We start from the raw sequence: 14,481 nt of genomic DNA, 5'->3' as shown, positions 1-14,481 counted from the left end.
GGTGAGGCCCCTCTTTGACTCCCCGACACTCTGGTGGGAAGCAACCAAGGAGAACATTAAGAGGTTCTTCATAGCCAAAGGGGTTCAGAGAGCAAGACAGAGTCAGAGGGAATTGTGCCAACTCCAGACAGAATTGCAACAACTGCTCCTTCTGCAGTCGAGGGGGGTGGATGTGAGGGAAGGGAAGAACTTAGAGAGGTGAAGGACCGGCAAGCTCGGCTCTTTACCTCTGAATCCTCCAAGATCATCTTCCGATCCAGGGTCCGCCATGTGGAGCAGGATGAGACGTGCTCACGTTTCTTCTTCCATAAGGTTCACAGGGGGAGCTCTGTGATCAACAGCCTTAGGGAGGAGGACGGCTCGGTTACATCCTCGCAGACAGACATGATGAGGGTCTGTAAATCCTTTTACACGGATTTGTATGACAGAAAGGCCACAGACAGCACCGCCTCCCAGAACTTCCTGTCCTCTATCACGGAGGTCTTGGAGGACAGCAAGCAGGAAGGTCTGGACCAACCACTGACCCTAGAGGAGCTGACTGGTTCCATCCGCTCCTTTGACTCGAGTAAAACTCCCGGAAGCGATGGCTTACCGGCCGAGTTGTATTCGGCTCTGTGGGACTGGGTGGGCCCGGACCTGCTGGAAGTGTACAACGACATGCTTCTAGCCGGCAGCATGTCAGACTCCATGAGGAAGGGCAGCATCACCCTAATCTACAAGCAGAAGCGGGAGAGGAAGGATACAAATAATTGGAGACCCATAACATTGTTGAATGTAGATTACAAGATCCTGTCTAAGGCCATCGCCAACCGGGTCAAGTGTGCTCTGGGACGGGTGATCCACCCGGACCAAACCTGTGCAGTACCTGGCAGGAAAATCTCAGACAGCCTAGCGCTGCTGAGAGATACCATCGCCTACGTGCAGGACAGACGGGTGGATGCCTGCCTAGTCAGCTTGGACCAGGAGAAGGCCTTCGACAGGATATCGCACACGTACATGAGGGACGTGCTCTCCAAAATGGGTTTTGGGGAGGGAATCCGAAATTGGATCAAACTGCTCTACACCAACATCCGTAGTGCAGTCCAAATCAATGGGTGGGAATCAGACAGTTTCCCTGTAAGGTCTGGTGTCAGGCAGGGTTGCCCTCTCTCTCCTGTCTTGTTTGTCTGATGTATTGAACCTTTTGCCGAGTCCATCAGGAAGGATGCGAGCATAAGACGAGTGACATTGCCGGGCAGTGCGGGCATTCAGGTCAAGACCACCCTGTACATGGACGATGTCGCCGTCTTCTGCTCGGATCCAAGGTCGGTCCGCAGATTGATCAGCATCTGTGACCAGTTTGAGTCGGCCACGGGAGCCAGGGTGAACCGCAGGAAGAGCGAGGCCATGCTCTTTGGCAACTGGCCCGACCGATCTTCCATCCCCTTCACCATCAAGCCTGACTTCTTGAAGGTGCTGGGGATCTGGTTCGGGGGGGCTGAGGCGAGTAACAAGAATTGGCTGGAGCGGATAGCCAAGGTGGGGAAGAAGCTGGAGCTGTGGAGGCAACGCTCCCTCTCCATAACCGGGAAAAATTTGGTCATCAGGTGTGAGGTGCTCTCGGGTCTGCTGTACTTGGCACAAGTGTGGCCTGTCCCTCCCTCCTACGCCACGGGGATCACCCGGGCCGTCTTCCAGTTCATCTGGGGGTCGAGGATGGACCGGGTGCGACGGGTCACAATGTACAAGTCGGCAGACAACGGGGGTAAAAGCGTGCCCAACGTCGCCCTCATCCTGATGGCCACCTTTGTGTGTGGCTGCATCAGGCGGAGTGTAGAGCCAAGGCACGTGGGCACTAAGTGTCACTACCTGCTGAGGTTCTACCTGTCCCCGGTGTTGCGAAGGATGGGCCTGGCACAGATGCCACGCAATGTGCCAGTCAGCTGGACATTGCCGCCCCATCTGTCGTCTGTTGACAGGTTCTTCCGGACCAACACCTTTGACCACAAGTCCATCGGGCAGTGGTCAGCACGGAATGTCCTGCAGGCACTGCAGGGAAAGGACTCGATGGATCCGGTGGCGTGGTTCCCAGAGCAGACTGCCCAGCTTGTCTGGCAAAATGCCTCATCGCCAGAACTGACCAACAAGCACCAAGACCTGGCTTGGCTGGCGGGGAGGGGAGCCCTCTCAGTTAGATCCTTCCTGCACCGTCGGAACCTCACTACCAGCGCACGCTGCCCCCGGGACGGTTGCTATGGAGAGGAGACGGTTGCCCACCTCTTTGCAGAGTGTGGATTTGCAAAAAGAGTCTGGAGAGGTATGAAAGGGTCCCTGGAACGATTTATCCCGAACAGCTCCGTCACAGAGGACTCTGTGATTTACGGACTGTTCCCAGGGACACATTCAGAGACTGACATCGAGTGCTGCTGGAGGGTCATCAACTCGGTGAAAGACGCTCTTTGGTCTGCCCGAGCGTTGCTCACCACCCAGCAGAGCGAGATGTCCGTCAGGGAATGTTGCCGACTGGCCCACTGCAGACTGCAGGAGTACGTGCTAAGGGACTCGCTGAAGCTTGGTGCAGCCAACGCCAAGGCTCGGTGGGGGAGGGCCACAGTCTAGGGTCCTTCCGCTGCTGGACATGGGGGGCACGGTATGGTGGAGACGCCCCTCGAATTAAATTAAGGAAAGGTATCCCACGCCAGGGGGCCACATGAGTGGCACGGGTGGGGGGGACATTTTTGTGGAACTTAAAAGATATAAACGGTATTGAATTGAACAATCTATATCCGACGAAAAATGTATTTGGAAGATGGAATTTCCGCACTGTGTACACATTGTATATATTTATTACTTGGACAGGGGGCCACAGAGTGGCACGGGTGGGGGACTGTTTGGTGAAATTTGACAAATGTAAAAATATTGTACTGGAAAAAATTTGTATAGTCTCCGAAAATGTCGGATGAATCTTGTTTGTTTGAATGGTTCAGGAATTGTATATATCTATCAATTGAATAAAGTCTATTTTGAAAAAAAAAAAAAAAAAAGTTCTCCCAGGACGAGGCTATCCCATTGCACTTCGGGTGTGCTGACGCCTGCGATGTCCCCAAATGCGGGATACTCGACTGCAAAATTTGTGGTAGTGGGGGACTGCGTTCGCGCTCTCCCCTGATTTACAAATTAAAAACAGAATTAACATAGAAAATAGGTGCAGGAGGAGGCCATTCGGCCCTTCGAGCCTGCACCGCCATTCAATATGATTATCACTGATCATCCAACTCAGTATCCCATCTCTCCATACCCCCTGATCCATTTAGCCACAAGGGCCACATCTAACTCCCTCTTAAATATAGCCAATGAACTGGCCTCAACTACCTTCTGTGGCAGAGAATTCCACAGATTCACCACTCTCTGTGTAAAAAAATTATTTTCTCATCTCGGTCCTAAAAGACTTCTCTCTTATCCTTAAACTGTGACCCCCTAGTTCTGGACTTCCCCAACATCGGGACCAAACTTCCTGCGATACTGCAGGAGTTCAGCAGCAATGCGGAAGTGAAACTGCCACGAAACAACATGGCTTCAAAACAACAGCTTGAGAGTTTAAGGGAAGATCTAATTTGTCCCATCTGTTTAGACTTATTCACCGATCCGGTGTCACCAGACTGCGGCCACAACTTCTGCCGCTCCTGTATCACACAGTTATGGGAACATGAAGATAGAAACTCCTGCCCGGAATGTAGAGAGGTGTTTACAGACCGCACCCTCAGGGTTAGTCGGGCCTTGGCGGGTCTGGCTGAGAAAGCTCGAACACTGAACCTGAATCTCAAAGGGAAGGAAAGTAAATTTAACTGCGAGAAACATCAGGAGGAACTGAAACTGTTTTGTGAAACGGACAAGAAACTGATCTGTGTGATTTGTGCAGCTGGGCGGGAACACAAGACTCACAGCTTCATGCCGGTGGATGAAGCTGTTGAAATCTACAAGGTAAAATAAATCGAATTGTGATCACTTCCATGTTTCATGACATTGTTTGTATCTGATTCTATTATTCTGTTTTTTTTCACAACTCCAATCTAAGGCTGAGATCAAATCTTCCTTGGAATCTCTCTCAAAATAAATTGGCGTTGGAGCGAATGGAACAGCAACAAAAGCAGAAGTTTTGTGGAGTTCTGGTAAGGTATAGGAGCTAAGAGGTACTTCTGCAGTTGTACAGGGCCCTAGTGGGACCACACCTGGAGTATTGTGTGCAGTTTTGGTCCCCTAATTTGAGGAAGGACATTCTTGCTATTGAGGCAGTGCAGCGTAGGTTCACGAGGTTAATTCCCGGGATGGCGGGACTGTCATATGCTGAGAGAATGGAGCGGCTGGGCTCATATACTCTGGAGTTTAGAAGGGTGAGAGGGAATCTTATTGAAACACATAAGATTGTTAGGGGTTTGGACACGCCAGAGGAAGGAAACATGTTCCGATGTTGGGGGAGCCCAGAAGCAGGTGCCACAGTTTAAGAATAAGGGGTAAGTCATTTAGAATGGAGATGAGGAAACACCTTTTCACACAAAGAGTTGTGAATCTGTGCAATTTTCTGCCTCAGATACTTTCAAGAGAGAGCTAGATAGGACAATTCAAATAAAACTACTCCAATCAAGCTATTAAGAAAAAAAGAACAAAAAAACAAGCACCATTAACATCTGTGAGATTTACATTCTCCTTCCTCATTACTGTACTTTTCAAAGATATATCTTTTGTACATTTTTTAAAATTGCATTATATTCATACTTTGTTTAATCGTTTCGTCAAGACCATTCCACAAAACCACCCCACAAATGGAAATACACATACTTTTTAAATTGGTCCGATCATAATGCTGTATCAAGTTTAGTTTCCCTCTAAAGTTATAACCCCCCTCTCTGTCTTTGAACAGTTTTTGTATGTTTACAGGTAGCAGTTTATTTTTTGCTTTATAAATTATTTATGCAGTCTTCAATTCTACCAGATCCTTAATCTTTAAGGTGTGTAATTTTAAATACAGTATATTGGTGTGTTCATGATATCCTACATTGTTTACTATACGAATAGCTCTTTTTTGTAGTGTGCTTAGTGTTCACAATCGCTGTGTGAAAGGAAATCAAAAGCTCTTTATGGCTTTCTTCGTTTTTTGTTTATCAATTCCTTTCATTCCAGCAATGCCTTCTTTGGGTGGGGTGGTGGTGGGGGGGAGGGGGGGGTGAAGAGCTGGGGGTGAGAAAAGACCAGGAGACCAGGATCAATTAAATGACCTGTCTGGAAGGTCCCATTGTTGGCTCGGGAAGGTGTGATCTCAAAAGACAAACAATGTGGAGAACTGTGGAACTGGTTACACGAGAAAGAAGAGGGGGAGGGGGGGGGGGGGGATGTAAGTGCAAGTTACTCCTTCTAGGCGGGTGTAACTATGACTCCCTTAAACTGAAATGGGACTATCTTAAACTCTTAAACTCATTGTCCTCATGTAAGTGAAGGTCGTGTTTCTCCCAGGTCCGCATTTGGTGGCCACCAATCCCAAAGAAATGAAAGCAGCGATTCTCCTTGTCGCCCCCCCCCCCCCCCCACTCCAGATATACGGTGACTCTACACAACTGCAACTTCTTCCCTTTCGAGTACAGCACATACCTATTTTAAATATTTAACAACCACAGATATGTAGGCTATTCCTTCACTGTTTTGAACTCCCTAACTGATTATAAAATGTCCTAAGATTTATAAATCAAAACACGAAGTGATGGAGTGAGACAGCGGGCCAGGCAACAGGTTGAGATAAGAAGGAATGGCAGATGCTGGTTTACACAAAAGATAGACACTAAGTGCTGGTGTAACTCAGCGGGTCAGGCAGCATTTCTGGAGAATATGCACAGATCATGTTTCGGGTCGAGAGCCGACTTCTACATTTTAACAGTGACATAATTGCTGATAATTAATGCGACTCTATTTACTTGGTCTTGCAGAGAGAGGTATAAGGGAGAAGTTCTGGTTGTGTATCTGGCAAGTGGGTTTCGGGGGGAGGGGCGGTAGCAATGGAAGCAAGAGCTGCATTTTCCCCCAGGTCCGCATTCAGACTGTCTGTCTCCATGTAAGTGGAGGTCATGTCACCCCCAGGTCCGCATTCAGTGCCACCACTCGCAAGCAAAGATCAGCAGCTGCCAATCATCACACCTTTCCAGGAGCTCCATCATCGAAGACATTGGAGGAGCTGTGATGAATCAAAATAATGGAATTATCAAGTGTTGTCTGTTTTCCTCCACCCATAGCTGTCACCACCCCCACTCTGCTAAAAGGCAGACCACATGACGGAGATGAGGCGCTCCGATCAGCGGGTTGCTGTCAGCCCACGTGCCGGATCTACCCGCACCCTGTACGGAGGGAGGGAGACCTGGCTGTGATTCTCGACTTGCCCTGACAATGGTCCCCAGGCTGTTGCTGTAACTTATTCCCTGCGGCGTCTAAACAATGCGCTAACTCACAACAATTGTCCCTCTCCCACTGTTCAATCCCACGGGTGCATTCTCTTGATTCTGGATGGACACAATGTTCAAGTTCAAATGAGTTTATTGTCATGTGTCCCTGTATAGGACAATGAAATTCTTGCTTTGCTTCAGCACACAGAACATAGTAGGCATTTACTACAAAACAGATCAGTGTGTCCATATACCATAATATAAATATATACACACATGAATAAATAAACTGATAAAGTACAAATAACAGAAAATGTGTTCATAATAATCAGAGTTTTGTCCGAGCCAGGTTTAATAGCCTGATGGCTGTGGGGAAGTAGCTATTCCTGAACCTGTACCTTCCACCTGATGGTGTGGGTCTTTGATGATACTGCCAGCCTTTTTGAGGCAGCGACATCTTTTGACAGAATACACCGTTGTGACATTAAACGCAACTTATTCTCACACTTTAGCTTTAGCATTCAGAGTTAGACAGGGTAGAGAGGGGATACATCACGTCTCCGTTGCTCTGAATCTGTATCTTTGCCTATAATCACCATCACTGGATGTCACAAACGTATCCTACACCCACTAGGGACAATGTTGACATTCACCAAGCCAATTCACCTGCAAACCTGCACGTCTTTGGAATGTGGGAGGTAACCGGAGATCTGGGAGAAAACCCATGCAGGTCTCGGGGAGAACGTCCAAACTCCGTACAGAGAGCGCCCGTTGTCAGAATCGAACCCGTGTCTCCAGCGCTGCATTTTGCTGTAAGGCAGCAACTCTACCGCTGCGCCACCGTGAATCCCCGCGGAGAGCGGCGCCGTTTGTCAACCGGGTCCCCTTCATCAGTGAAGGGGTTCCTGCGGCCACACGCCCAGTGATGCCCCGAGTTTATGCATCACTGGGCAGAGAGGGGTCTGCCGTGGGGAGCAGCAGAATGAGGCCAGTCGGCCCATCTAGTCTACTCCGCCATTCACTCATGGTTAGACTCAAAAAGCTGGAGTAACTCAGCGGGACAGGCAGTATCTCTGGAGAGAAGGAATGGGTGACGTTTCGGGTCGATACCCTTCTTCAGTCTGGTTACGGATAAGGGAAACGAGAGATATAGACGATGATTTTTCTCTTAGACTCAATCACGGCTGATCTATCTCTTCCTCTCAACCCCATTCTCCTGCCTTCTCCCCATAACCCTGACACCCGTACGAATGAAGAATCTGTCAACCTCCGCCTTAAAAATACCTAATGACAGCCGTCTGCGGCAATGAATCCCACAGATTCACCACCCTCCAGCTCAAGAAATTCCTCATCATCTCCATTCTAAAGGTACATCCTTTCATTCTGAGGCTGTGCCCTCTGGTCCTAGACTCTCCCACTGGTGGAAACATCCTCTCCACATCCACTCTGTCCAGGCTGCCCACTGTTTGATGGGGTGTGGAGGGTGAAGAGAGGGTTCAGAAGGGGAGAATGGGGTGTGGAGAGTGAAGAGAGGGTTCAGAAGGGGATAATGGGGTGTGGAGGGTGAGGAGTGGGTTCAGGAGAGGGAGGATGGGGTGTCGAGAGGGCTCAGCAGGGTGGGGACAGGGTGTGTGGGTGACAGCATGGTGTCAGATGGGGTGACTGTGGGAAATGTGAGGCCATCCTCACCAGCAGACAATGAAGCAGCAATGCTGTATTCTGTGAATGTTTTTGTACTATTATACAATTAACATGATGCCTTGCTGTAGAAGCACCAGTATTAGATAGCATTTATTAACATAAATAAGGAATAATATTGCATCAAGTTTCATCAGACTGGTGTTGCCGTGTGTAGCGAGACCGATGCTCAGCCTCTGTTCTTTAGTGTTTAGAGGAATGAGGGGTGACCTGAATGAAATGTCCATAGATTGGATGTATGTCGGGTGTCATGTTATGCTGCATGTAAGTATTTAATTGTTCCATTGTGCATGTGAGAATTTAACACTCTTGACTCCTGGTTTTTCCCCTGAGTGAAGAGTCCAGATCTAGGGGTCAGTATCTGTGACTGGGGGTGGTGGTCGCTGTGTTTCTGGGGTGGCTTGTTTCTGACTCTGAAGAACGGTGGTACAATGCAGGGCTGTCCAGCTCCACCCAGTGTAAATGTGCTTGGGATTCCTGTCTTCATCACTGTGTCTACCAGTGGTACCTCCATCCCCCAGCTACCGTTGGTCATTTGCAGTTTCAATACATTGAGGACAGAGAAAGCCAATTATTCGACCCACAGTGTCTTTGTCGGTTGTGCAAGAGTTCATCGGTCAGATCCCACCTTCTGGTAACCAGTCTTCAAGCACACATTGTAGTGTATACGTTTCTTCAAAGGTAATTTTAGCTGTGGAATTCTCTGCCACAGAAGGTAGTTGAGGCCACAGTTCATTGGCTATATTTAAGAGGGAGTTAGATGTGGCCCTTGTGGCTAAGGGGATCAGGGGGTATGGAGAGAAGGCAGGTACGGGATACTGAGTTGGATGATCAGCCATGATCATATTGAATGGCGGTGCAGGCTCGAAGGGCCGAATGGCCTACTCCTGCACCTAATTTCTATGTTTCTATGTAACCAACACTTGATGTGTTGAATGAGCTGAGCAGTCAGTTGGAGTCAAAGCAAATGTCCCAGTTTGTTTTACACTTACTAAATGGGAACTATTTCATAATGAAACCGTCAGCTTGTTATTTCCGCTTTCAGATATTTTTGCTGATAAAACTTCCACAATTACCAGAATTACTGAGCCGTCTGTACGGAGAGTTGCACATTTTTTTCGCCCTGTGGTCACAGATAAGACTGGTTCTAGTACTAGTTGATTAGTGCGCAAACACCTCATCAGTGGTTATCGAGCGCAGGTCGGAATGAGTAGAGTAGTGATTACATTTTGAAGTGGGCCTTTTTCACCAAGTTGAGGAGATCTAGTTGCTCAATCCCCTTTTTAAATGACTTAACATCGGGAGCAGCACGTGTGTTGGGTCCATTCCCTTATTGTCACCAATTTGAGCCTGACCAAGGACTTGTAGGCATTCTCTTTGACGGATGCACTACATGCGTGAACATTTATGTTGAGTAGGCCGAGGGACTGAGTGATCCCAGGAGAAGTTGCAGCAGAATGATAGTAAAAGGAAAGGATACTTTGAGGATTTCAGATTTGCAACACAGAATGTGTTTTGTACATGTCAGTTCTCATTTCATTATTCAAATCAGTTGGGACTGACTATTGGGTATGTGAGTTGAAATATGATATTTGCACAAATCTATTGACCACTGTAGGATGACGTGTGACTTTCACAACCGTTTTTTTGGGCATGGAATTTTTTTTAAATATTGCTCTTCCAGAAGATCTGAATAAAAAGAGAAACTTGCTGGAAACACTCAGCAGTTTGATCAGCATTTGATTACAGTCCCAGCTCTGATAATGGAACATCCAACATTGCACTTCCACTGTTTTCTGCATTCACTAATTTAATCAATAACGTAAATACACATTGTCTTTATTACACAGGTAACAAATGCTAGTCATTTGTACTTGGCCAGATCACACACAGCGGTTAGATAACCAAATACGTTTGATTTAGATGCTAGAGGTTGTTTAAAGGTAGGGAGAGATCACCTGTCCACAGCTGGGATAGTTCAGGACCATTTAATGCAGAATTGTATCTTTCAGCTATGATAATAGAGAATGTCTGCAAGATAGCAAAGGATAATCCCTGTTTGTTGAGGATGAATCAGTTGGAGAGCTGAGTGCTGAGAGGAACTGATGTTTGTTCAACAGTTCAGTAGTCCAATATGTAACTGTACAGTGAAATTCTTAAAGCACATATTACACACAGTTTGTTATCAAGGTGCACTCCCAGATATTTATATGTCTGCACCACCTCAATGTCCATCCCTGCAGTGTTAACCGGCTGAAGGAGGAGCTTGGACCTGCCAAACTTAACCACCATCTCTTTGGTCTTGGTTTCAGTATAGGGGTAGAGAGGTTCTTCTGCAGTTGTATAGGGCTCTGGTGAGACCACATCTGGAGTATTGTGTACAGTTTTGGTCTCCTAATTTGAGGAAGGATATTCTTGTGATTGAGGCAGTGCAGCGTAGGTTCACGAGATTGATCTCTGGGATGGCGGGACTGTCATATGAGGAAAGATTGAAAAGACTAGGCTTGTATTTGCTGGAGTTTAGAAGGATGATGGGGTTCTTATAGAAACATATAAAATTATAAAAGGACTGGACAAGCTAGATGCAGGAAAAATGTTCCCAATGTTGGGCGAGTCCAGAACCAGGGGCCAGTCTTAGAATAAAGGGGAGGTCATTTAAGACTGAGATGAGGAGAAACTTTTCCACCCAGAGAGTTGTGAATCTGTGGAATTCCCTGCCACAGAGGGCAGTGGAGGCCAAGTCACTGGATGGATTTAAGAGAGAGTTAGGTAGAGCTCTAGGGGCTAGTGGAGTCAAGGGATATGGGGAGAAGGCAGGCACGGGGTATTGATTGGGGACGATCAGCCATGATCACAATGAATGGCGGTGCTGGCTCGAAGGGCCGAATGGCCTCCTCCTGCACCTATTTTCTATGTTTCTATACAACATCTCCCCAAGGTTTCAGAATGCCCCACTCTAACACTTCCTCAGAATGCCCCACCCCTTGCAACCTTACAAAAAGGCATATCAAACTCAAGAGGCCAAGTGTCGTATTCCTGCTCCTAATATGTTCATGTATTGTTCCAAATAAACCTAATTTCCAGAGCTACCCAGACTATGTGTTCCCCCATCTTTTTTCCTGCAAAGATACTTTGCCATTAGTGCTGTCTCCAATGTATATTTGTTCCATTAATTTAGGGGTTTGATTTATTGATAAGACAAGCATGTGTTGGACTGAATCAGTCTGAAGAAGGGTCTTGACCTGAAACGTCACCCGTTTAAAAAAAAAACCCTTCTTTCCAGAGGTGCTGCTTGTTCCGCTGAGTTACTCCAGCATTTTGTGTCTATCTGTGATTTAAACCAACATCTGCAGTTCTTTCCTACACGCTGTACAGCGTGTGATGTCATCAGCTGAAAGTGTTGTCCTGCTCCTTGCAATTGTTGTCTAATACCGGCTTTTAATCTGTTTATTACAGAGCAGCGGAACGTGTGAACGGCAGTCACCACCATGGCTGATGGAGCGGACCAGGGAGGAGATCCAGTGGCCTCGACAACGAGGACAGACGACGGTGTGTTGTAGAATTACGTCAGATATAAATGTCCCAACATTCAAGAGCAGAACTCGCTATCAAAACATGGAAGGGACGGGGGACACAATTTTTTGGCGGCACACTCACACGCGCGAGGCTTCGGAGGCTCAATCCAGCGCTAAATGCAGCTCAACTCTGCCTGTCTCGCCGGGTTAACTACAGCCCTGACTGGACTGATGGGACACCAGCGCTGCTTCTCCGCGCTGGCCATATTTCCATATTTCCCGCAAGTCCAGGCAGGTTCACCTGGCAGGACAGGCAGAGTTGAGCTGGGTTTAGGGCTGTTTCTCTGTGCTGGCTGTGGGCCTGGGGGTACATCTCGTGTCTGACTGCCGACCTCTCTGGCCATCCGTGGGGGGGGGCACTCGGGACAGCGTCGGAGACCCGGCTTGGATCGATCCTGCCTGCGGATGAGGTGCAGGTCTGTGCCACGTCTCCCTCCTCCAATCACCACGCTCTATCCTCAGTCCCACCCCAACTGCCTCACGGAAAGCGGCGATTTTAAAATCGGATTACAAAAACCCTGGGGGGGGGGGGGGGGTGGGGGGGGCCCCCCCAGGTTTTCCGCCCCTGCCAACAATGTGACCAGATCAGATTGCCTGACCTGCAGTACACACGGGGAGAGGGAATAGGGAATCAACGGAAGGCCAAGAGACCTGAGCCGGAGAGAGTACAGGAATGATAGGGCAGGTTTGTCTGCATTAGGGTCATTTGTTGGGTATAAAGACTGCCTGGGAGCAGCTACTAGAGGGGAACAAACATGTGATGATTAGAGGTTTTTATAAGTGAGAGAACTGTTCAGACTCAGCGTGTCAGTTAGCGGAAGAAGCAAAGAAGTTAAGTTTTGTGAGCCTTGGTGAACAAAGGATGTTGAAGGTCTGATGAGGGAAAATAAGTGAATGTTTGTCAGGGATGGGAAGCTACTCCCAGTGAGTTGTTAGAGGTTTAATGGGGAAATGAGAGAGAACCAAGGAATTAGGATGGTCAAAATAGGCCTGAACCCGAAAGGGTTGATTGTAGTTGGGGAGAGAATGCGGAAAGTGGTGGGAGCCTGGCACAGGAAAGTTGAATATGGATGAGGGGGGGAGGGGGGTGTAGATTGTCAGATGGTTAGAGATGAAACCAGGACTACAATGAGACTCAAGAGAAAACGAGTCAAAGGTCTTGTTACTCGACAAGTTGTTTGAATGATGTGAAATGTAAAGCTAGTGGAGAGATTTGGGTGGAATGGTTGGGGAAATTTGCGGATGGGGAATAGGTTATGTATTGGGATAAGGAGAGAAGGGAAGGGACTAGGAAGTATTGAAGGAGGTTGGAGAATTCCATGTAAACTAGTACACTGCAGTACAAGAACAGACCCTTCATGCTGTCTGTGCCCAACATGATGCCAGGTTAAACTAATCTGCTCAGGTGAAGTTTGCAGAATAAGTGGGTGATCGATCGATCGTCTCCGTGGAGTCGATAAACTGAATACCCTGTTTCTATTGTGTATCTTTCAAATCAATATTCCCAGATTCCCTGTATATCCATGTCCCTATCTCAAAGCTCTTCAATGTCATTCTCTCACCAGCATCCACCACCAGCCTTGACAGGGAGATGCCCTTCAGATTCTGCAAAGCTCTTCCACTCTAATCTTAAATCTGCCGTCTAGTTCTTGGTTTCATTCCCCTTTAAAAAAAACACTTTGATCACAGAGGGAGGTGGAAATATGGAATGTGTTGCCAGATTTTAGTGACATTTGGGCAGGTACATGGGCAAGAAAGGTTTGGAGTGATAATGGGCAAACATGGACAAATAGGGCTGGCTCAGATAGGGCAGGTTGGTCGACACATCTGGATGAAGCATCTCTGTCTGTGCGGTGTGACTTTGTCATTCTGCCACGTAGCGAGAGAGAAATAATCTGAAACGTCTACATTAGAAAGAAAGTTGAAAACAAACCGTTAATATAATCACATTATATCATTACGATTACAGGATGCAAGAGATGTGTTTGAAGTAACAAGGCCAAATGGAAAATAATACGTGGCCATTCTGTACGTATATCAACAAAGGTAGATAGAGCACAGTAATCTACAGCACAGGAAAGGTATTTACGGTCCACAATGTCCATGCGGACCAATGTCAAATGAAACTCATCTCCACTGCCTTCATACAATCCATATTTCTCCATTCCAAGCATATCAAAAAGCTTCAATACCACGATGGTATATGCTCCAACCACCACACCTGGCAGCGCGTTCCAGGCACCCGCCATCCTCTGTGTATAAATAACTTCACCCGCACATCTCCTTTGAATTCCACCCCTTTCAGCTTAAAGCTGTGCACCCCAGTGTTGCCACAGACCCCCAGCCAGAAGAACAACCCTGTCTTGGAGGCTGCAGGGTGACTTGGATAGACTGGGTGAGTGGGCAAATGCATGGCAGATGCAGTATAATGTGGATAAATGTGAGGTTATCCACTTTGGTGGCAAAAACAGGAAAGTAGACTATTATCTGAATGGTGGCCGATTAGGAAAGGGGGAGATGCAACGAGGCCTGGGTGTCATGGTACACCAGTCATTAAAAGTAGGCATGCAGATGCAGCAGGCAGTGAAGAAGGCGAATGGTACGTTAGCATTCATAGCTAAAGGATTTGAGTATACGAGCAGGGAGGGATCTACTGCAGTTGTACAGGGTCTTGATGAGACCACACCTGGAGTATTGCGTATAGTTTTGGTCTCCTAATCTGAGGAAGGACATTCTTGCCATAGAGGGAGTACAGAGAAGGTTCACCAGACTGATTCCTGGGATGTCAGGACTTTCATATGAAG

At 47.5% G+C, this 14,481-nt stretch overlaps 1 protein-coding gene and 1 pseudogene across 1 annotated transcript; both read left to right on the top strand.

The window, feature by feature from the left end:
• Positions 1-2,689: 2,689 nt before the first annotated feature.
• On the top strand, positions 2,690-4,093 carry LOC116989927 (zinc finger protein RFP-like). The gene is made up of 3 exons (XM_033047482.1): positions 2,690-2,742; positions 3,744-3,960; positions 4,055-4,093. Exons 1-3 carry the CDS (start codon positions 2,690-2,692, stop codon positions 4,091-4,093), a joined length of 309 nt encoding a protein of 102 aa, XP_032903373.1.
• LOC116990245 lies at positions 2,994-3,147 on the top strand (annotated as a pseudogene).
• Positions 4,094-14,481: the final 10,388 nt, after the last annotated feature.

Source organism: Amblyraja radiata, chromosome 30, assembly GCF_010909765.2.
Source record: "Amblyraja radiata isolate CabotCenter1 chromosome 30, sAmbRad1.1.pri, whole genome shotgun sequence".
NCBI classification, from domain to species: Eukaryota; Metazoa; Chordata; class Chondrichthyes; order Rajiformes; family Rajidae; genus Amblyraja; species Amblyraja radiata.
This window is presented reverse-complemented; position numbering and strand designations above follow the sequence as displayed.